General features: G+C 36.3%; 2 protein-coding genes across 3 annotated transcripts in view; one reads left to right on the forward strand and one right to left on the reverse strand.

The window, feature by feature from the left end:
• Positions 1-24,982, reverse strand: part of LOC145694929 (uncharacterized) — a 160,933-nt gene that overhangs the window by 47,470 nt on the left and 88,481 nt on the right. The gene's annotated exons all lie outside the window — the stretch shown is intronic.
• Pits (Protein interacting with Ttk69 and Sin3A) lies at positions 95-16,121 on the forward strand. 2 transcript variants are annotated; one of them, XM_081771701.1, is made up of 4 exons: positions 101-1,374; positions 9,090-9,332; positions 10,764-11,050; positions 14,230-16,121. In XM_081771701.1, the coding sequence occupies exons 1-4, from the start codon at positions 507-509 to the stop codon at positions 14,353-14,355; spliced, it is 1,524 nt and encodes a 507-aa protein (XP_081627827.1). In that variant the 5' UTR covers positions 101-506; the 3' UTR covers positions 14,356-16,121. The 2 variants fall into 2 exon arrangements, with proteins under 2 accessions (XP_081627828.1, XP_081627827.1); XM_081771702.1 differs by lacking the exon at positions 9,090-9,332 and having other exon boundaries at positions 95-1,374.

A 24,982-nucleotide genomic window follows, 5' to 3' on the forward strand; every position in this document is an offset into this window, starting at 1 on the left:
TCACTGCGCATGCGTAGTAGGTAACAGATGTAGCAGGGTACTTCGTTGGCAACATGAAGAAGGAAACTCGTCCTTCGGAGGTGACTGGTTCTGGTAGTGGTTGTGATTGTGAATGCATAGTTGGCGAAGCGAGCTAAGAGGAGGCGGAGTGAGCAGGCGCAACTTTACGAACGTTTATCACTACGAAAGCGTCCATGACGTCAATCGGTTTGCAGTTAGAGAGCAGTTTTGGTAAACCAGAAGAAGAGTGTGAAGGATAGTACAGAGGTGTGGAGTGTGTTGTTGTCTACGAACGGTCGTGAAAGACATACTTTTTTAGTGCTGTGGTGTTTTCAGAAGCGCAAGAGAAGGAGTACGAATCCTTGCGTATTTCAGAGATTATTTTTCTTGGTTTCTGTGTTTGAAGAGTTTTGTTTCGTAAAAATATAGAAAAGCCGTGTATAGTACATACACAACAATACTAGAGAAGTGTTTTGGTTTCGTATTTAAGGACGGGAACTTATCCCATGGTCAAAATGTCTGTAATGCAGCAGCTGGGAAAGCGGCAGCACTGTTATTTGTGCGATTTGCCGCGAATGCCATGGGCTATGCTGCATGATTTTAGTGAAGCTGTGTGTAGAGGGTGTGTGAATTATGAAGGTGCAGACAGGATTGAATTGGTGTTGGAAAATGCCCGTCAGATGAAACGAGCTCACGGTTTTCAGGAAAGTCGAGGTGGACCCGGGGGTGGTAGTAGTGGAAGTGCCAGTGGATCTCATCAACAAAGTGGAAAGCCTCAGACGGCCGGCTTGCACCGAAACCCTCACGAAGCTCAGAATGGAACAGCGTCGGTAGCCCCGTTAGAAGCTGGAGGACCCGGTATACCTCCCGCACACGCTGTTTCAAGACCTCCGACAGGTCCTCATGGAGTAGGCTATGCACTTCATCATGATAGCCGGTCCCGCACAGCAATGCTTGCCGCCGCGGAATATAATGCAGCCCCACCGAGAGGAATTCCGAGAACCGACGGTGCAAGTGATCATGAGCAGGGTATACCAAGAGGGAGCCCAGCTGGGTTAACTGGTGGAGTTCGACTCCCGTCTGCAGCCCATATGACAACAGTAGCCCATATCCCACCTCATAATAATCGTCCCAGCTCTCTGCCACCGTCCTCCCTCAGTATGAAGCGGCCATCAGAAGAGGAGGAACATCATAACAACGGAGAAAATGCGCCGAAGAGAATGGTTCCCGACGAACATTCGAGGCCTCCCTTGACTCGAGGAGATTCTCTTCCCGCTGGATCAATGGGAGTTCCCTTTGTGGACAGAAGTTTTAAGGATAAGCACCCAATGAGGGCCCCATCCTTTGACACAGCAACGTCTTTTAAGCAAGGCAGTGAGTATTTTTTCTTTCTCAATTATATTAATGTTTGTTTATATATTTCTGTTGTGAATTTGTATCATTGATTTTTAAACGTGAATGTGATTTAATGAGATTTGTAGTCTCCCTTACCTATACTTTATATTCCGATAATTACAAATCCGTGTCCGAGTTTCTTGTAAACAATCCTCTTTCACGATTGTATTGGTTGTAGTTCAGTCAGTGATATCAGTATATCTTTGGATCAATAATTTAAATAGTTTAAAAGTTCAAGTGTAAAGTAGGTTCCTCAGAACTCGAAATATGCTTGCTACATATTTTTGTATATGGGACAAGGTTTAAATTTGTTTGGATGACGTGGAATATAGGACTGCCAACGTTGCAGTATTCAGTATTACATTGTTTTCAATTTTGTAACATTGTTACGTTTGTTGTATGTATTTTGATTTTGTAATAGATTCGGTGTTTACGAAATATCCTTTAAAAAAAAACTGCGCCGTCTCGCATGTGTAATGAGCGCCTTATTACGTCGCTTGAGTTGCGTGACTCCGATATGGCTGGTTGCACGCACAGAGCACGTCAAGACGGATCGATACTAAAGGCTAAGAAGTGGGGGCTGTGACGAAACAAAGGTTTGTTATATTTCGAACCGAAGTATTTATAGTATTTCTGCAGGGAATTTGTAAGATACATTTGCGCAGCTAAATTGAGGACAAAATTGTCCGTTTATGTTCCTAAATTACAGTGCTGTACAATTAAAAGAAAAAAAAATATTAACAGTTCAACTGATTGTGAACGTAGTGTGTTCATTAGTATGAAGATTCAGAATTTATTTAACATTATTTGGTGAATAGTGGTAGTTCAATAAATTAGGTATGCGTCGTGTATACTGTATTATTTGTCATGTAGTTAATTTGGGTTTAAGTAGCACTGCCCGTTTTCAATTCAGACAAAGGAATAAGCTATGGCAAGTCTTCGTGTATTGTTAACTGGCACTCTTCCAAGTGACGTCATCTTCCTGCTTGAAGGGCTCAGCGGGGCATAGCTATGTTGCCAGATTGGAACCAAGCCCACGCCGCAGAATGGAATGTTGCGTGCTTAGCTGGCTGCTTTTTTCTCCTTTTCTAACCGTCATATTTTGAAAGTGATGGAGGGGATGGGCAAGATCTGCTTAGGGGAAGCAAGAGGGGGCAACTTTCTTGTAACGGTCGTTGAGGGCAGTCAAAAAGCAGGTTTTCATATGTAAATATGAATTTATAGTGGACATTGGATACCTTTTTAAATATCTATAATATAAACTGATCCAGTACTGTTGTATTTACCTATAATTGTTTTCCCTCATCTGGACTAATGTTTCAGTAAAAATTTTGGGGATAATACTGCAGATTTAATAATTTCATTCGAAGCAAATGAGCGTGCTTGAATCCGTGGTTCAATTCAAATAGGAAATTTGGGATAATATCAAATCAATTGAAAATGTATTACAGTATCTTTTAACCAGCTTAGTGGGCTCACTTCGTGGCAATGCGGTGTTGGACATTTCGGAAATTTAAATCGGGTTAAAAGATCAAAAGCTTAAGTATGTTGTAGCTAGCTTGTGGGTGGAACAGTTGTGTGTGATGTGAGCTAAAATTTCAAGTGGGTGAATGTAGTTTTCTCAGACGGTTTTAACGAGGTCCTTCACTATAATGGAAGCTTGGTTTAATTAGAGAATCTTGTAAAATAATCTATAGGGTGTGCTTGTTTTTATTTATTTATTTTTATTGTTTCTTTGGTTAAATATACGTTCATTGAATTATGAACTGATATGATCCCGGCGTTATGCTGGCAGAGTGATAGTCGTGTGTCTTCTTTTGATAATGTTATTTTGATTGAGCGTAGATCTATTGATCCGGAATGGAACGAAAAGAAAAAGTCAACCGGGAAGTACAGTGTTGTACAATCCGCGGCAAAAAACCTGCAACATGAGGATGTAAGTTTATTGGGAAACTACGCCTAACAGCACAAGGAATGGACATAACGTCTAAGTGGAACGAATCACACCAGGATAAACCTCGGCCTCCTCCCGTGCACACTTATTTTGGAGCAAAAGACTTCTTCATTTCACAATAAACTTATATGTTCATGTTGCAGGTTTTTTGCCGCGGATTGTACAAATTCTTTCATATCAAGATGTCGGAGCAATGGACACAATCATTTCAATGGTTGATTGGTTGGTGTTGCTTTACCATTTTATGAAGCCTCCAGGACATAAACAATGCCCCATACCGTTTTATTTAGGGTGCGAAACGTGCTGAGACCGATTTGGTTGGTGAGTCACTTAACCATACCAAGTTAGTTTTTCCTTACCACACATTCTCCTATATAAAAAGGGAAAGTCCGGAACCACACTAGTTATGACTAATTTTTCATGGAGTTTATACGTTAATGCACAGTACTTCTGGATATTGGATAGATTTACAAACTTTTCTGTGTCTTTTACCCAATTAGCATAGGGTCGGCTTTTCGAATCGCTGTCCTCCATCAGTCTCTATCGTTGTCATATCTACTGTGATAACTCACTGCACCATTATCATTCTACATACAATTTCCCCGACTTCTTTTTTGGCCGCCCTCGTTTGTTGTGTTTCTTCAAAATTTAAAATTCGTGTTCCTTTAAAGATTGGCGCATACGTTGTCACGAAATTGAGCATTAAGAGTCTTCATCCCGGCGAAATTAAAATACCGCTAATTTTACAGTAATTATGTGATATCATCAAATAGATAAAAGATAATCGAAATGTGGAACAAGAGCGCCCTGGACAATATTATTTTACATGAGAAACCGTTATCATGACTCACTTATCTGCTTTCGATTTCGAGCCATTTTGAAAATCGGCATTTATTTTCGCGTTTCTAAACAAATGAAAACGGATAGCCACTAGGTGGCTTGTGATAACGGTACCTCACGCAAAATAATATAGTCTAGGGCGCTCTTGTTACATATTTCAATTATCTTTTATCTATTTGAAGATATCACATAATTACTGTAAAATTAGCGGTATTTTCATTTTGCCGGGACGAAGACTTAAGGATGAAAACATAAAAAAAAAAAAAATGCCAGATTAACCTAAGCCGCACAGTCTCAGGCCCGCAGACAGGAATAATAATAATAATAATAATAATAAGCAGTCCGCGTGTAAAGAGGTATCAAACAGTTTTAGCAAAGCAGTTAATATTGAGATTAAACCCAGTGCACTAAACAGGGGAAGTAGTATTTTATAACCAACAGTAAAAATTAGTTTTATTGTTTAAAAATCATCAGTTAAGTTTTCATCTTTTTTTGTAAAGTCCAAGTAAAAGATGAAACATTTCTTTACTTTACACACTTCTCCGGAAATTTAAAGCATTTAAACCTTACGAAAGCTCATGTGCTTCAGATCCCACATTAAGCTGTAAGTCCATTTTCATATAGCTTCGCTGCTTCAGGGAACGGTTAAACTTCAGGGAAGTCCAACCAACAGACTAAAATGTAAATCACAGTTTAAAGATGCAATACTAATTTTAGGATGTCGACTTGAATCATAACAAAATCGATGTTGCCAGTAAGTTAATTTACTTATTTGAATGGTGTATAATTTTATTATTACAATATATATTAGAGCAAGATAATTTTTAATGGCTATTATGCCATTTCCAATTTTCGGGTTTTTTGAAATTACAGTGTGAATTGCTTGCTGTATACGTAATAAATATACGCAATGTTCGGCTATTAAACGGGGGGAACGTTTGATTAAGCAAGGATAGAATGTGCAGAAATACTGACGAATAGATATCAAGCATGGCAGCTTATCCTGTAAGATCAGCCTAGTAGATTAACCGATGATTGATCTTCAGTATAATATGAATAGCCATTCTGTTTTCAGAAAATCACATATAGGGCATCCTATATCTATCATATATATATATATATATACAAGAAACTGTTATTCCTATTGAACATGGATATAACAGGATTTTAAAATAACCAGTTTTCATTTTATTTAGCTCTGTAGGGGGGAGGGAGTAGAGAACATTTAAAGCCACTATCGAGTGTTCTTTGTTGTGAAACGTTTGTTTCATTCACGCAGCAGACTGGTAGAGGAGACGTGCTGGTGCGTGACGTCATAAAGTTATGCAGCGCCTCGTCGGCAGTCTCCGGCCGGGGTTTGGCCTTGTTTCGGGACGCTGCGGAATGTTGACTCGCTCCCTGGTGTGAAGCGTCATCCGCAGTTGCCAAATGTATTCCAAGGAATAAACAACATAAACTCGTTGAGATTTCTAAGTATTTATTTTTAGCAGATCTGACAAGATAAACCCAATGGACGTCGAGGCACGTAGAAACGAAAGAAAGGCAGTAGTAGTATGATCATGTTCTTAGCCACGTGGAGCGTAAAATCCTTCAGAGTTTTTCATTATTTAGTTCCTGTTAACGATGTTGCCAAATTGAACCAATTCCTTTGAAACTATTCTGCAGTTAAAAATAGCCATTACAAAACTGATGAGTTGTTGTAGAGCTCTGAAACAAATTTGATTTTTCTGTTTCCATTTTGTTAATAGCATTTTTTTGTATGTATAATAGTTACAATTAATTATATACCTATTAAGTGTTTTCTTGCTGTATAATTGCCTACAACTAGTATAGGCTACAACTTTACCGTAAATGTACTACAGCAGCAAACCTCCAACCTGTATCAGCTTACACATCTCCAATAGAAGCTAAAATAAAATGTACGTCTCCCAAGCAATACGTACTTATAAATTATGGAACAGTTAAAATAGTAGTCATGCTAGCCACAAAGGTTCATTATAGGAATTGGGATCTGACTGCTATTGCATCATGCATCAAGAGAAAATTTTGTTGCTCTAAAACAATTTTAAGCGAACATTGGCCACAGATTTTTTTTAAAGTTGAAACTTGTACAATAAAGAGGTGTGTACTTTCTGTGACTGATTTATTTTATTTATTTATTTATTTATTTATTTATTTTTTGTTAAAAAAGACGAACTTCTTGTTCCGTTTGATTCTGTTAAGATTTGTTGGTATTGTTCTGTGACAGAATTTATGCTTGCTTTCTATTATAGTCGTTATTTAGATCCCATAAAGGACTGCGGGCCAAACTGGTTTGAGTTAAGTGATGCTAATTTCAATTGCCTTTAGCATGTGGTCAACACATCGCTTCTCGTCACTCGTTATTTATTTATTTATTTATTTATTTTGGCTTTCTGAATTTGGATTCACTGTCTTTTCATTCAAGCACCCTTTCAATTTCTTCAGAGATGAATCAAATCGAAAGACCTGGGCGCACATTGGCAGTCAGGTCTAAAATCTACTACATGGCAATAATGTTTGCTATTGAAACTAAAACAATGAAAAAGTTACAAAAGATTTTGTGTTCTGCAGCTTGTAGAAGTAGCGGGACTTCGGTCAAGACATCCAACAAGTGGTGGTGGGATTCGGATATGCAAATCACATATTTCCCGCCAACTGAACAATTCAAGCCCTTCGGAACGTCGTGTCAGGAAATCATGTAGCATTTGTTTTACAATTTGAAATACTGACCTAGTAAACTTGTTGGTAAGTTGTTTCAATGTGAATCTTCGCTACGAAACACCAATAAAATTGTGCACAGCACATTCATTGCTCCCTTTCATGTTCACATTAAACAAGAATATATGATACGTTTCGGTCTAAATTCTGGAACCATTAATTTTTTATGACAAACGAGGCGGCTAAAACATGTGGCGAGAAATCGAGAAGGGGATAAACGTCAGGAATATTGATCCAAATATTAGTCCATTGAAAAGCTATTCATTCCATTCAGAAATAACCCGTCCTTTCATCAAGTACAAGAGAGATCCGTCCGTGTATGTCAGCTATTGATTTTTCCTTTTTATTTGCGTTGTGTTTTGTAGGCTTATTAATCAGTCAGCCTGGAGGTGGTAACATGCAATTCGTAAAAGTGGAACACAACTTGACACTGCATCGACTGTGCTGTTATATTTATAATTTGTCAATGATCTGTGTTGAAAGGCTTTTCGTGTTGGTTTTGAGTTGTTTTCGTGTATTACTTTTGTTGAATGTGCTCTCACTTGTGCAGATTTTATATATGTACAATCCGCGGCAAAAAACCTGCAACATGAGCATATAAGTTTATTGTGAAATGACGAAGTCTTTTGCTCCAAAATAAGTGTGCACGGGGGGAAGGCCGAGGTTTATCCTGGCGTGATTCGTTCCACTTAGACGTTATGTTTATTCCCTGTGCTGTTAGGCGTAGTTTCACAATAAACTTACATCCTCATGTTGCAGGTTTTTTGCCGCGGATTGTACAATCAGGATAGTGAAAGTACTTATTAAATGTTTTTGTATACGTACACTCCAATTTCTTCTGCGTTTTGGGATTTTTAAAATTAAAGATTGGTATTCAGCGTCCCTTTACAGTACCGATGTATGTGTGATTGATCCTTTTCCGAGTTCAAGTGAGTTCCGAACTGTTTCCAAGGCTTAGGACCCACATCGGAGTTTAAATTCGGATCGTGCACACTCGTTAATCGCTTTAAATACTTAATAAAGCCTATGTTGCGTCGACTGAAGATGGACCAACATGATTAACAAAAATACATCGCAAGATTAGAAAAAATTCAGTTCTCCACACTCACTTGGATAGAATTCTTTTCTAAGACAAATACAGGAATTGTCACATCAGACTATGGAAAAGAAATAACTTAGTTTGTTCTAAATTTGAATAGATCTGTTAATTACGTGTAGAGATTAGTGGGTTTTCATTTCGTGCCAGCTGTTAACTTACCAGAAAAGTCAAAATAGGCTACTTTTTGAGAACTAATTGCTCTTTAGGGCTCAGGACGTTGAGCTAAGCTGGTACCTCAATTTGGTACTTAAAGTGTAACCGTATTGGATAATTGTATGTAACTCACCATAGAAGGAAAATCGGAACTATAAATAATTCGTAACTCAATAACTATTCATGAGCGAAAGGTCGTTCTGAAAATTGCATGCCTTCGAGACTCGTATACATTCATAGTGTCCACTTTATCATATCCTAATGCAATACAGTGTCTAATATGCTGTTTTTTTTTTCTTAGGGTAAATACAGACTGTTTTTTTTCTGATTTTATAAAACTAAATTTGAGATTATAATATTTTCCTCCATTTTAATGATTTTCGTAACTACTACAAAAACATTTTAATATATGTACACCATTTTTTTTTTTAAATTATACATATTTGTAGATGTCCTTAAGTTTGAAAAGAGATGTAACCGGACCGGAAAATTATTTCAAAATTAATTGGAAAGTAATTAATTTTTATTAATTTCTGAATCACTTGTTTTAAAACATACCAGTTTATAAATTTTAGAATATTTCAAAATTTTAGAATATTTCGGCATCAAAATTTCGTTTCCCGAAAGACTTCATAAGGAAGAAATTGTTCAAACGTAAAATTCCATTTTTTCTTGAATTCAGTATTCTCGGAGCACTTATTTCTTTTTTCCCACAAAGTAGAGAAAAATAAGTCTCAGAAAAACTATTTATATAAGATGCTATTTAGGTGCTCATATGGATAGGATTTTTCGAAATTAAATGATAACATTCGTTCTTTTTATTTTGTTTTTGTTATTGCATGTTCATATATTTTTTGAGATTTTTTTTTTTCATTTCTGTGAGTTGATTATTTTATATCATTTCTTCAGGTTATGCCACGGTGCCTATGAGTGTAAGTGGGGGTGGAGGGTCTGGGTCTCCAATTGGCCCCCGAACAACGTCACCTCCCGAGTCTCAGCAAGCCAACACTCAAAATGGGCAGTCGCCAATGGCAGCTCTCATGTCAGTAGCCGACAACTTGCCACCTGGTTCCCCGCGAAGTGGGGGAAGTCCTCCGTCAGGTGCACCCCGATCAGCTTCTAGGGGGTCTCAACATTCGCCCAATTCCTCAGGTAAATAAGTGGACGTGTTCTTGTCTTGCACAAGCAAAGGATGATTTTTTTTATTTCCTTTTTTTCTTTTTGTTTTGCATGGTTTATATATAATTTGTTTTTAGATTTTCTCCCCATTTCCTTTGCTTTGAATGTTATAAGAACATGGCAGTTACTTCCAAATGACAACGTGCATATGATTCTTTCTACCTTGTGCCGTTATGTACTTCCTTCTACTAGTCACATGAACCTATTTTGAGATAATCATAACATAGTGTGTAAACATTTTAGAGCAGTCAAATTTCTGGTATGAACGAAAAATTTCGCTCTTGAGAGACATGTAAAACTATTATACTAATGCTACAGTTACAACTGGCATTGGGTATACAGAGAAAGTTCATTCTTTCATGTTGACATTTGTTACTAACAGTAGCGATTCGACAGAGATTACATCACCCCGTTCATTGTTACTGCGGATGCCGAATTCTTTGATATGGATTTCAAATCTAAAATATTAAAAAAAAGTAGGGTAGATTTTACTCGTGTATATTTTTAATTGAAGAAAGTTTTCAGAATTTGGGAGTTCCTATACGAAATCTATTTTACTATGTAAAATCTGACTAAAGCACACCATTAACTAGTATATGCTAGTTTCGACAGTATTGTCGTTGCCTTCCTCAGACTTAATCTGATAATGGCTGATGAAGGCACTGATATATTCCCGAAACTGACACATATTAGTAAGTGTTACTTTGATCATATTTTATTTTTAAGGTACACCTAGTTCAAATGCGAAAATAAGCAGAGTTTTTATATTAGATTGAAAAGAAACTCCGAGAACTGTGTAAATCGTTGTTCCAAATATAGATCAAAGAAATTTGATGTTATATGATACCGTTCTTGACCGTTAGAGATATGCGAGAATCTGTGAATGATGTAGTTATTTTTTTAATAATTATTGATTTTTCGGGTGGAATAATGTTACTTTGTATATCGTACGATTAAGGCATTTTATTACCTGGAAAATAGTTTCTATACAACTTAACTTTTATTGACCTTGATTTTAAGTACTAAAAGTAGTGAAAAGAGGCGTTAATACTGTTAGTAACTTAGTAAGTTTGCGGCATTAGTATAATTAGGAGTTATTTTTGCAAAATATTTAACCCTTCTTGTTACTTTGTAGATCGTAAAAGTTCCTCGTAGAACCAAAAAATATTTTGGCATGTAAAAAGAATTTGCAGTTAATTATATAGAAGTCATGCAAGTAACATATGTCATCTTTGGTTATAATAACGTCTTCGATCATGTAGTGCATGTTACCATAATCTCTTGGTATATTGAGATTAATCCTTTGTTCCTGAGTACTATTTTTAATCGTCTGGATATATATAGATTATGTAACATTATTTTGCTTATAAGGTATGTTAATTTTGTTCCTAATTTTTATTACAGGCTCTTCAGGAAGTCGACGATCGTCAGGAAGCAGGCATGTGAGTTCAACAACAGTTACATCTAGTGAAGCCGCTGGAGGCGAAACAGCGATCCCTGTATCCGCTGCGTCAGGGGCCATCCCAACCACTCAGGAAGGTGGAAATGTCCCCAGCACCACTCTCAAATGTACACTTTGTCAAGAGCGCTTAGAGGACACTCATTTTGTCCAATGCCCATCCGTTCCTCATCATAAGTTCTGCTTCCCATGTTCCAGGGATAGCATCAAAAGGCAGGGTGCTGGATCTGAGGTGAGTTTAATATTATTTATGTATTATTCTATAGTGAAACTACATAGATAAGTCACGATGTATCTCTTTGTATGGAGTATGGGCACTTAATCGTGGCAGAGATGGTCATTTTGAAACGGCGGGCTCATTCGGGCTCTCGTGTGGGCGGCATTTACACTACTTAATCTCAGTGCGCTACGTTAGCTTGACGGTACTGTCAGGTTTTCACTAATTAGCTATTAATATATAAACAGTCTGTGATATTGAGCTGCAGTAATTAGTAAAAATGTCGCCATCCGAGCGCTAGTGTAAAATCACTGCATGTGATCATTAAATCACTCGTTCTAGCTCATCGTCTTTAATGAGGCTTGCGCTTAACATCTTTAGACATGGGCTTACCAATAATGATGCTTGCAGTCGTTCGTGCTAGCGTTTACTAGTCTCATTGGGTTCTCCATCTACTTGCGGCCTCACGCTCAATTATTGAGCTCAGTTAATTTGGCCATCTATGTACTGGTATGTGTTAGTTCGTGTATAGTATAAAATATTAATACCAGTCTCATGTGTGAGGGCTGTTACTGGTACTAGTACTTTCTGGAATGCATATGTGTATTTTGTTTTGTTCTTCAAAGAATACATTTAATATTACTGGATTCATATTTCAACTGTTAACGGTAAATGAAACTCGAAAGATATGTAGGGTGTAAAATTGTCACCAAATTTCGGGAGATGATACATCTACCAACAAGAAATCGAAAACTTGGGTCTAGAAGTTCCTTTCAGATCTATAAGCCGCTGAAAAAATTAAACAGCCATAGAAGCTTGGAATTAATTCAGTTTACTTACTACCCTATCCTATTCTGTTCGTGGAAGCAATGAGCCTGCATTTGAAGACACGATAGTTAAATGTTGTACTAGTTGTGAACAAATACTAGCGTACTCTTAATGGATATAGTTGTTTATCCTTAAGTTATAATATACGTATGTAACGAAGATGTTACATTAATGGTCTACTCAAACTGATGTTATAGTTAGATTAATTATATAATGCTAAAGCATAAATAATAATTTCGTCGTATTCATATCTATTAACTAAAATATAAAAACAAAACAGCTATATATCTTACATTAGTGCTGCTTTAATGCATAAATGCTGCGAAGTTTCGTTTAGACGCAGTTCCATTGCTTCCAAGGATCAGGATAATTGGTAAATTGGATTATTTCAAGATTTCTTAACAGTCTAGCTTATTTATTTTTAGGTGTTTCTTCAGCAGTGTTGAAGCTTGTATAGGCAAAATCATTTGACTTGATGCTTGTCGGAGTTGTACGTATTGCATTTAGCCTATTGAGAGGGGTGTGTTCATTACTTGTAAAATTGACCTGTATATATATAAAATTGTGGACGAATAATGGAGTGGTTGTGGTATTTGTTTCATTGACAATGAGTTATGGTTTAGTAGGCTAATAATAGAAGCAAAGCTATTACGGAAAACCTGATTACTAAAGGCATCTGAAATTTTATGTGAATTCTGTTATTAAACGTTTGAGTATGAATAATGTACTGAATGGTCCAATTGTATATTTTGCTTGCACTTGAGAAGAAAAAAAAATTAAAAAATCGTTAGAAACCTTCGTTTGATGTGAAGTCGCACAGTTGTAAATAATTTATTATGTAGTAGTAATATTTGCAAGGTGAACAATGTATTTGAGTGAAATGTTGTATAAGGAATATTGGTTTGATTCCTCTTTGAGTAAATTGAGATTAGCTTGTTTAGTGGTATTCATTTAGCACGACAGTTCTATTTTTACTACTGAACTACAGGAATTAAGAATATTATAAAGTTACTTTTTGCTTCTTACAAGCGCTTTAATCTCATATAGGCAATATTTTCCCAAATTGCTGTAATGTTTGGCAGTTTGATGCCACAACTAATTTATAGACTGTGTTGTTTAACATAAAGATAATTCGTATTTGTTGAAAACAAAATCAAACTGTGAAAGATATAGTATAAAATGTACGTACCTTTCATGGAGTTGTTCGATCTTGACCAAATTTGGTATGTAGTTTGTCGAGCATCACTTGAAGTATAGGTATGGAGATTGAGTTATACACTCGGTTGGTTTTAAAGCCATTGAGAGTTCGGGTTTGAATTTTGGATTTGAAGAAAAAATATAAAGTACAGTCTTTCAAAGGACTCACCCCTATGTATGGACCAAATTTCTCAATCATATCAACTTCGTTCAAACGTTCTGCGATCTGCGGTCCTATATATAAATTTTCGTATGTTTTGAAGCCAACTTAAGTTGATTTTTACAAGCTTAGTAAGTCTAACACTGCAGTACATCAATTGAAAGGGAACGTTTTTTAACAAACGTCATATGTCACTCAGGATTTTGTAAGTTGTACTGTAAAGTCGCGTTGTAAAGTTAAAATTTTTAAATATTTGTAGGATTTCGAACAAGAAAAAAAAAAGTACAATGAATTGTAACAGTGTTGAATATCTCTGCCATTTTTGTTATTTACCCAATTGATTTATATGAGGAATTATTTTTTTTAATTTACTGGAATTAAAAGAGTTTGATTATACATTTCCCAGTTTGATTATACATTTCCCCCCTTAAAATCTGTTTAAATATCCCTTACTTTGTGACAAATAATTTTATTTAAAATTTTAATAACTCAAGTAACATTATATAGATTTTTTTAAAAATCAAGGCACATTTCAGATAAAACAGTACAATAATTCCCTATAAAAATTGAATAGGCTAGAAAAATGACATACTGTAGGTACTCAAACCACCGTTAAGAGTTAGTCGACTTAGGATTTTTTAAGATCAGAAATAGTGACTGTGGGAAACGATATACTGTCAAGCTGACAGATTGGCATGACCCTAGCTTATCTTATCCATGATTTTGCTGTTATCATCGTTCTCGTTTAGATAAAGAATTCTGTATTGATAACCAAACATAACCAATGATAAACAGCATTGTACTTTAAAAGTATATTAAATTCAACATCATTATATAGGTATACTTCATATAAGTGTCCGTATTTTTGTTTACATAGTGAAAACTAATTTCAATTCATATGAAAAAAAAAAAAATAAATAAAAAAATAGTAGTATGAAAAGAAGTTCAGTTTTATATTCAAACATGGTATACATGAAAGTTAATATAATCCTGGTTTCGTTTGTTTCAGGTGTATTGCCCAAGTGGAGAAAAATGTCCTCTTGCCAACTCGAATGTGCCATGGGCTTTCATGCAGGGAGAGATAGCCACGATACTTGGGGAGGAATTCAAAGTGAAGAAAGAACGGGAAACCTAAAGATTTAAATGACGTGACCTGTGATCATTTCCTGAGCCTGTCCAGATTTATTTTTGGCAGGCAGTCCTTTTGGAAAAAAAGGGCCCTTCCATGCCTGAAATTTGGTTGGTGTGTCAGCTCCTGTGCTGAATAAAGTTGGTATATGCAAGACCTCAAGTCTTTCTTGTTGGTTGGCATTATGGAGGTGCTAATTGGGAGGGTGATATTTGTGTAGCAATATCCGTCAAAAGCCTTTTTTTGGGACGCCACAAAAGGTTGTTAACAGCGTGGGTATATATATATAATATATATATATATATATATATGGACTGTGTATGTTTGCAGATATGTGCAACGGTAATGCACAGTTCACAACAGAAATCTGTGCTTGGCAAGAAGCTCGTAAGTGTGTTTGTAAATATATATAAATGAAGGAATGTCTCGGAAAACAACATAAATAAAATGATAGGTTAGGCACTACATCTGCCTGACAGTGGTACAAAATAGTGTAAGATCAGGTGTTGTGTAAGGTATATATTTTAGCAGCTTGTAAAAAAAAAGAGAAGTTGCTTTTTTCAAGTCATTAAGAAACATACTCATCTCTCTTTGTAAGTGTACAAATTATAATACATAATAATGATAGTGTTAATAAGAGTTAGTTGTCTACAATGCCTAAAAAGAAATATATCGTAGTCTCAAAATGCTTCGAAAGCTTGTGGAGAAGAAAGTTTTTTGTTAATCAAAACCAAGGAATCTTAATCCACATGCTAGTAGAGAGAGTTAAAAAAAAAATATATTTTTTCTCTCACAACATTAGGTAAAATAGTACATCACATATGTCAGTCATAATACAGATTTTTTTTCATTTAACAATTAACAGAGAAAGTTGAAATTGTTAGTTACGTTAATTGCATTTGTTTACCTTGGTTTGTATGTTATTGATTTTTCGTAAAGGAAAAGTAAAGACGTGCATTTTTGCTGCACAATTTTAAGTTAACAGACTTTTTTTTTTTTCGTCTTGTTGCAGATAATCGTTATTCTAACTGTACATTTTGTAATGAAACTCGAAGAAAGAAAAAAAAAATAAATGCAGCATACAACATACGTATTGCTGAGCGTGCTCAGGCCTTTCATGAATAAGAAAAAAATTGAAAGAAAACTTGTAGAGACAGACCTTGTACATAGTGTAACAAAGTAAGTCAATGTATACACTTAATTTTTTTTTTTTTTGTAAAGAAAATATTTGAAAAAAGTTCCTTATGGGCATTTCTCTTCTTATCTGTTCGTTGTTTTTTTTGTTCGTGCTTGATGCACTCAAGAGAACTTTTTTTTTTTTTTTCGATTATAGGACCTAGTACGTCTGTAATTGGGTTTTAACTTTTTTTAAAAAAAAGAATATATATATAAATTTGTAAAGTTCTCTGTTCAGATTTCTTCCTTAAGCTGTCCTTTTGTTGTAACAAAACAAACTTGCTTGGTCACCTTTCCTGTTCTTAATATTTTTTTTCCTTTGTCTCTTCTTTTTCATCTTGCCCCTGTACAGCTTTGTTACTTTTCGTTCCTCCCCCCCCCTCCCACCATTCCCGAGCCTAGTCATGCCTGGACAGCCCTATATTTTAATACCGGTTGTCCGTGTGAAGGAACTCCAAAACTCGCTGGTGTGTACCCTATGTAGCTGTTCTAGTTTTTGCGAATTGTATTTTGCAGGCCTAGGACATAGATGTTCCTTCTTCTGTACAGAGAGTATTGCCTTTTTAACAATGGTATTGACAAAGCAAATTTTTTTTTAAGAAAAGGTACTATAAATATATATATATATAAATATATAAATTAAACTTAAAAAGCTAATAATAAAAACACCTGTAATGTTGCACTGATTATTTAACTTTAAAAAATACGAAGTTTTTAACTTGTAATTAAGAAACTTTGAAAATGAAAGGAAAAAAAATGTAACAGTTGTGTAAGTTAAAATAATACCGGTTTTTGTGTTTGCGTTTGAGTACACGCCATCTTTTTAGCGCAAAAGTATGTTCTGTCAAATCTTTTCTTTGTTCTTTGTTTACTTTTCGTTTTAAAATACGATTGGCCGAAATATTTATTATCTGCTGACAGAACTGCTTCAGATGGTTCATTAGTAATACATATATACAGAGCGATAAGGAAAAGTATATGTTGAACTTCGTATATTTATATGTGGAACAATATTTGTAATTCAGTATTTTCATTTTATTTTCTCAAAAAATATTTCATCCATCTGAGAAATAAGTCCCAGTGTTCTTGTATATATTGTGTGAATGTACATGGTGGTCTCATTGTCGATTTTTACTGTGGTCTTCTATAGCTGTTTTTAAATAAGCAGCCATAGACGAAATATTTGTTTACTGCTTTCTAGACTTTAAGGACAACAAAAGATTGAGAAGTCGTAATCTGTAGAACTTAACAGTTTTACTTGTTGTTCCTGCCATTTTTGCTTGTGTAATGCAAAGATAATCCAATAAAACAAACAGTGCTCGTGATATACATATAAAAGTATACTTTTATTTTCCTTGATTTTTTTTTTTTTTTTTTTTTTAATATTTGTTATGCATATGTTTATGGTTGATTTTTCAGAGGAGTTGATGCAATAGTTGTGACAGCATGGGAAAACCACATATGCCGTATTCTACTGTGTGGTCAAAGAAAGCTGCTGTCTAACAGCTACACATGGTGTAATCAAAACTGAAAGGAGGAAGGGTTTTCGCCAATGAGTGCAATATTCTTTCGAGGCAACTAAGGTCATCAAACGTGCCGTTGCTAATAGCTGAATTTGAATGTAGAATCTTCTATCAGACATTCCAAACGGTAAGAGGCTTTTCCGGAAAGTAAATATTCCTCCACATTAGGGGAAGAATATGTACCGAAGTTGGCAGTACAGGCAGTAACCTTAATCCATAAGATCGGGATTGGAAGTGATTTATCAATGCTACGCAGAATTTTGTGCGAGGAGCGTGTGTTGGAAATGGCATCAGCAATACCAAATCCCACCAGATGTAACGTGAGCAGCATGATCAGTTTTTTTGGAGGCACAGGGATACCCTGAGGATGACTATGAGATTAAAGTAGTAGTCACAACGTGGTCTAGAATCAGGCGCCGTATTTATACTATATTGAAGTGTAATTGATTTTCCTGTGAACAAATATTTTGGACGACAGTGGCACGTATTTGGAGAATAGTCTTAAGTACCAATGTAGCTTTCTGTGTGTCAGAAACTTATCTTTCGGTTTTTTGTTTACTTTTCTGACAAGTCTGAAAAGTAACGTGACAAAACTGTCATTTCATTATTTCTAGTAGAAAATTGACCTGTTGATCGTTCTAAGTATGTCGGCAGAGGTTTCATCTATTGTTGCAGAGCCTCCAACGTACTACGTATTCGTTCTGAACTGTCAGGACATCAGCACTCCTTAACCGCACAGTAGTTATTACTATTCTGCAACTCGTTCTACTGGTTCCTGTGTAGTCGTCGAAGTACAGGCGTGACCAATACGTCAATGTGTGATCATTAAAAGAATCTCAAGTTAGTATTGGCATTGCGATGTTATCATTGTCATGATGGCAATTGAGAAGTTGCTTCAGTGAAAGAAGTATCCAACTGCGGATATGAAAATTCATAATAGAAACCACGTTGGGGTTTGCCATATGCTGACAACGTACCCCGAGTTTAAAATCACTAGCTGATTGGCTAAGCCTGAGCCCGAAATTTTCAGTCGCCATTGGTAACTAAATGTTTTAGTTTGGCGATAGACATTTGGCCCGTACTTTCCTTTCAAATTGTGAGAAAGAATGGCAACTTAACTTTAACTAGTTACTAAGTCTGGTTACTGAATTCAGACCTGAAATTTCGTGCCCTGGCTTTAAGCCCTTCAGGGCTTTGTGTCATTTTTTTTTTTCTAAAAGGTTTGGATACAATGTCGGCTGTGTGGCGAAACAACTACATTTAATATAGTTGAGGGGCCGCGGTGGCTCAGTGGTAGAGCGTTCACCTCTGGTGCTTGGGGACCCGGGTTCGAACCCAACCCCCGCCAAGTGAACTTTGTGGTGGACAAACACCGTGTGCGTGGGTTTTCTCGGGGTTCTCCCGTTTCCTCCCACTTTCTTCATTCCACCATTTCATTCATTACTCATCATCACAGTCTCCTTTAGCCTAACCGGCATAACCGTGGGACGTAAAACTTAGATTTCATTTTTTTAATATAGTTGATTATTGTTTTTTTAATATGTAGCTGAGTTTTAACATTGTAGTAACAAACTTGACGACACAAACTGCTCAGTGTGGTATCTTAGTTAAATATACCGAATATGTCTTTTTTTTTTTTTTCAAGGTACCAGAAATTCCTGAAATTGATCTATTTATTGGCGATTTTAATCACAAAAAATTCTACAAAGATAAATAAATGATAATGGTACGCTCGAAGGCGTAGTAAGCCTTCTAACAATTTTGGTGAACGTCTTACTATTATGCACTGAGGCTAACGGAGACTGTGTTGACCATCACGAAATGATGGGAGGAAACGGGACAACCTCAAGAAAATCTACGCACCAAAAATGAATGCTCTACCACATCCCAAGGGTTATAAATGTGTTAACAACTTGTTAGTAATTGAGTAGTGATGAAATTAAACTGCTACCAATTTTACATGTAGAAAATCGATGTAATTGACCTGGTTTGAGTTCCCATAAATAAGCTGACTACGAGGGGTAGCTGAGAAGTTTGTAGTCCAACTCAGAAGGACTGCACGTGGAATGATAAAATTTTAGTAGTTCTACATATTTCCCTCGAAGTTACACTTTATATAGTGTTCAATTTTTGCAGACCAGTTTTAAAAAATTCTGAATGCTTCAGAATTCTGAATCAGATGCAGAATGGCATCCTTTCAAGTGTTGTTTGAGTTAGGGGATGAAAGAGCTATATCTGGGAAACAAGGGTGATTAGACATTGAAACCTTAAATCATGCAATATCAGTTGTACCAATAGCATTTCTAATGCTGTTTATCCCTTTAAAATTCAAATGTTCCTTCATAACTACCCCAGTGGTGCCTCCCCCCTTATGATCATGACACCCCCTCCCAGCCTGATCGTATAATTATGACAATTCAAAATTTAAATGTTATGTATATACAAATACTTTCTCTTGCCAAATCGTCTGTTCTACTATCCATAATTTTAAGTTCAAATACAAAATTCTTCCTGCGAACCACAGTTCGCAGCAAGCAAAGTCCAAAGAACACTGGCATAAACTACAGCATGCCAAAAGTAAAAAAGAAATCCTGAAACAGTTTCAAGATAGCGGCCCAGGATAACAAATATCTTATCTGAGGCTACTGATACGTGGAAGTTGTCGTCACTATAAAACATTTAAAATGCTGTTACATAAAAGAGCTACTATAACCGACTAATTCAAATATCAATCTGGTCTGATGCAACGAATTTTAATGCATATAAAATATAAATCAAAACAACGCTTTAATCAAAGAGGATTGATGACTGGTTAAACATGGACAAGAGTAGTGACTGGTCAAGGATCTGCTATCTAAATACCACTTTCCATATTCCAAATTCTGGACAAAACACACGTGAACTTCAAGCTAAAGTTGGATGATTAGTTACTTAATTAACAGGGCTTTCGACATCGAAATTAAACTACCAGCTAATTTAAAAAAAAAAATCGTAAATATCCCCTAAAGTAATAAAGTTCAGAAAAAGTGCAGATTGAAGTGGCGTAGACAAGATGATTTTCAGGTAAGGAATGCAACTGAAAACCTTAAAACCGTTTCAACCATTAACCAAATTGGTCAGTATCGTGGTATAAAGGACAAGAAAAAATTTATACATTGTGTTATCCGTAGGTATTCTTCCATGAAAATAAAATATTCTTTTCGATTAATTTTTATACCCCCCTTCAAACATATTTATATAGATTTTAACCCCCCCTAAATATTTCAATGACGCAGTTTGCGTCATAGGCCCACCTTGTGGGCACCCCTGACTGCCCTATTTATTCGGTGATACAATCTTTCCAATATTCGAAAGAAAATCTTTCTGCATTCAATCTCTCAGCAAATGGAGTAATTAATGTCTTTAAGAAATATTTTGGTCTCTCTCATTAGTGAATTACCTAATATTCTTCCCTTTACCTCTTTTTTTCTTAATCCAACTTAATCGATGTATGTATCAGTGTTGAAAAAAGTTTTTTTTAAAAAATGTGCATAAAACATGAAAAAGACGTTCAAAATGTTTTAAACGTTTTGAAACACACACGAAAATAAAAACATGTTTGAAACATTTTGAACAGTTTAAAACATGGTTTTAAACATATATTTCAAAATCTTTAATAACTAGTTAAGACTTTTTGCTCTTTACTTGCAATCGACCATTTCATTTATTTTATCCTGGTTAAGACTGCACTAAGTTGCATACAGCTGAATATTTCAGTATAGATCAGTTATTCTAAACTTATTTCATATCACGACCCTCTTTTACTACATCCTCTTGCCAGTGACTGTCATTAAGTACTTCTTTTGGTTGTAATAACCTTTTCAGGTATATTTTAAGATCTACCTATTATGGAGATTTCACACAATCTATCAATACACGTAGTGAAACAAAAGTCCTCACCACCCTTTTGTGTTGAGAACAGGTTGAGGGAGAATGATGAAACTTGGAAGTGATCTGACAAATCAAATGGTGCTATCAGGCATCATGTCGGCTATCTTTGATTGATCTTCGAAATTTCAAATGCAAAGAGGGTCATGTTACATGATTTATGCCCTCAGCGGCTAAGCTCGCATTTCGTGTTACATAATGCAAGGCATTTCTTTCAGTTCTCATGGACCCGCACTAATACATCAGGCGACACAGAGGAACATGCGATTCTATGTGTAAGATGTGTGAGATCTATGGTTCTCTTTTGATACCAGAGAATCGGGTTCTTCAAGATCTTCACTGGTGGATTTAGTGATCTGGGAACTGATCATCTAAGTACTGTCAGACATATCGCGTAGTGCAGAGGCGCGCCATCTTGGTTAGAAATATGCTGGAAATTTCTCCTGATTTTAGCAGTAAGGGGATCACTTGGTCCTGCAGCATAGCTTGATAGTTCTCCCCATTCATGGTTCCACAGATAAAAAAAAAAAAAGTTCTATATGCGAGTTCACTATAGACCCTATACCATATCATACCATTACCACAAACCAAAAACTTCTTCGAAATTCCCAATTTTACGCATTTTCTTTAAAACATCAGATACTTCTTCTACAGCTAATGGTTATATCTGAGCTTCCATAAGAATGGTGTCGCTTAGATTTAGACTTGGGAAATGAACTTGGATTCCTTGTGCTCTGAACGCCTCATATCTAAAAATATTTTTAAAAAACTAAGTTGGAGCCAAATTTATCCTGTAATTTGTTCGAAATGTATAAAATTATTTTGTTTGGTTTACTTGATTACAGTTTTGCATCAGTGGCAAGGCAATGAGACAGGGCTTATTGTTTAAAGTGGGATTCGAACCACTAATTTTCAAATTTTAGGTCGAATCGCAGTCAAAATCTATACAGCAAATTCCGAACGTCTCGTGCCTTTGCCCTCAAAATGTAATGTTAAAAGACAGAAAATTCTGCCTTGTAGCGTGGTACATACATACAGAAAGACAAACAAATGTAGATCAAGCCGTCCCTGGAGCCTCACTGACGTTCGGTAATCGCGTGTGACTGCCATACCTTGCGCTTTCTTGCTTGGTCCCTTCAATACAAGCTATGTCAGGATGTAAAGTTTTTAAGAAAATTTAGAATGGAGGTAGGGTAGAGGGACGAAATGAAGTTTTCATAATATAATGAAAAATAAATTGGTGGTACAAAATTAATTCTTATCCGTAGTTCCCGGTTGCATCTCAACTACATCACTGACGTTAGTATCATCAGAGGCAATTTTCGAATTAACACTTCTACCATCTGTTTGGTTTTCCAGTTTTTTCACAGCATTGCATTTTTTATAATGATTCTTCATTCTTTAACTAAACCAACCATTTCTTTCTTACACGTTTTGCAACAAGCTCGTATGGTCATTTTCTTATCTGATGAAGTTTGAGTTACTTTAATAAATTTGTTCCTTTTTTTTTTTTTGGGTAAAGCTCATGTTAAACGATTCCAAGTTGTACGTAGACTGAGAACCAACATGTAGCTCCTGTCTCATTTAGCCTCGCTGCTGAAAAGGACGTTAAACTCAAAATCAACTCAACCTTTCTGATTCTTTTGTGTCTTCTAGGGATGTTCACAAGCGAGTTCGAGCGAGTTTCACTGAAACTCGACTCGACTCGAAACAGACATCTTTGAGCCCGACTCGAAAACTTGGCTCGAAAAATTTTCTCCAACTCGACTCGAATTTGACTCGACTTTCGAGTCGAGTCGAGCCAAATGCTGTGTGTAGTTTCAAGTATTTTCTTCAAGTATCGTACATAGACATTATAATTATTATCAATGATACTACTACTACTATAACATTATTATTATTATTATTATTATTATTATTATTATTATTATTATTATTATTATTATTATTATTATTATTATTATTATTATTATTATAACATCACCGTGTATAAACATGAAAGATAGGTGGTTTGTATCTGAATACCAAAAACTGTTGACTGTTGACCTCGGTAGTCGTGAAGTCTGGGAGGCAAGGACATCGTTCACGAGGTTCTGAGTTTGAGTTCGGGAGGAGCAAGTATCCGGGCTCGAACCAAAAATCGTTAAAAGTCAGAGGGCGCCGGCCACACGTGTTCAAAACTGCTTGGTCCGGGTTTATTGTTCTCAACGGCTCGAGCAGCTCGGCTCACAGCTCATTCCCTTTCAAGCCAAGCCAACAGCTCACCCACCCAAACCGACACGAGCTGATGGCTCACCCCAACCGAGCCGGCTCGAGACGATAGCTTACCTGAGCCGAGTCGGTGCCTCATCTCAACCAAACCGGTTCGAGCTGTTCTCTCAGTTGAACCGAGCTAAGCCGGTTATCATCCCTACAGGGGTTGGGCTTCTGCTTCGGCTCAAAACTTTCACCGTGCAGGTCTCAGCCTTGGTGGTGAGAACTACAGTATATACTTATGTTAGTGCTCACAACATTTGAGGCTGTCTCGTTATAAAAATCCATTGTCGTCTTGTTAATCGAGACAAGTCGAGATGCGAACAGTGTCTCGCCTCGTGAGTAACACTAAAAATATTCCACATTACTGCTTGCATTTCTCATAGCTTTCGCTTGCCAGTCTAATCAGGTAATGATTTCAAAACGAGCTAAACGAGCGAGCCATTTTCCAAACTCGACTCGACTCGAAACTCGACCTCAAAAGAGTGACTCGGCTCGGAACTCGACTCGAAAAAATTACCTTTGACTCGATTCAAAACTCGACTCGAATTCGCTTCGAGTTTCGAGTCGAGTCTAGTTTTAGCTCGACTCGTGCCCATCCTAATGTCATAATCTGTAGTCTGTAGTATGCTTCCTTGGCGTTGTCGGTTTACCTTCGCAATTAATTTTTTAACTTTCTGTGCATCTTTTTCTTCTTTCCGTGCATTTTATGTCACTACATCATCTTCCCCTCATTTTCCTCATTTCTTCTTAGTCCTGTTCTTTTCAGAGTATTTTACCATTTCCTCGACAGCCCCATATATCCGCCACGGGGTAAGTTTCTGTTTGTTTTCTACTGAATTTTAATCCCCCCTCCCCCCTCTTGCAAATTAGTTTTTCACTCTCCCAACTTCGAAATGTTCAATGTTCAACTTCTTGTTTCCTACTTCTCTCCTAACTACTTATCAGTTGGATATCCACTTTAGCTAAGACAAGATGGTGATCAGAGAAGAAAATCGGTTTGAAGAAGAACCTTTGCTCTTTTATACTACTTCAAACCCAGGTATATGCTATCATTATAATCTATATACAGATTTCTGCACCAAACCCTTTCCCATCTATTTTTTTTCTATAACCATATTTACCTCTGCATTATCTTCCTGCCTTTCTGCTTTACAGTATTTAAAATCACCCATTCATTACAGACAGAACTGGATTAACCCATCTGGAGGCCCGGGGCTAGAAAAATTATGTGGCTCCTACTGACTTCACCTAATACTTATCTGTGAAAATATAGAAGGCAAGTTAAGGGAATATATTTCATGTTTTTGGTCATATTTTATTTTATGATACTTGAATCTTTATGATTCCTTTTTTTAGATAGTCAGTTGAGATTTTGATCAAAGTAGAGGCCTCCTGTCCACATGCAGGCCCAGGGCTATAGCCGCCATAAGCCCCCCCCCTTAATCCGGCCCTGATTACAGATGTGCAGTTTTCTTGCTAATTACGATTTCTCGTATTTTCTCGTACTTTTCTTCTAGTTCATAGTTCTGTGGTGCATGAAGTGGTAAGTGTGTATGCTTGTGTCAACACCAGATTCTTATATTGAGTTTAGACTCATAGGGCCTTATGCAGAGACGTTCTGATTCGTGATTAGTGTCATACTAAAGAGTTCGACTAACAAATGTTTCCTGCAGTAGTCAGGCCTTTAGTATGACGCTAATCATGCGTCAAAAAGACTGCATAAGGCCCATATTTACTACTCTACTATCTAC

Source organism: Thermobia domestica, chromosome 9 (assembly GCF_964235325.1).
Source record: "Thermobia domestica chromosome 9, izTheDome1.hap1.1, whole genome shotgun sequence".
Classification (NCBI taxonomy): Eukaryota; Metazoa; Arthropoda; class Insecta; order Zygentoma; family Lepismatidae; genus Thermobia; species Thermobia domestica.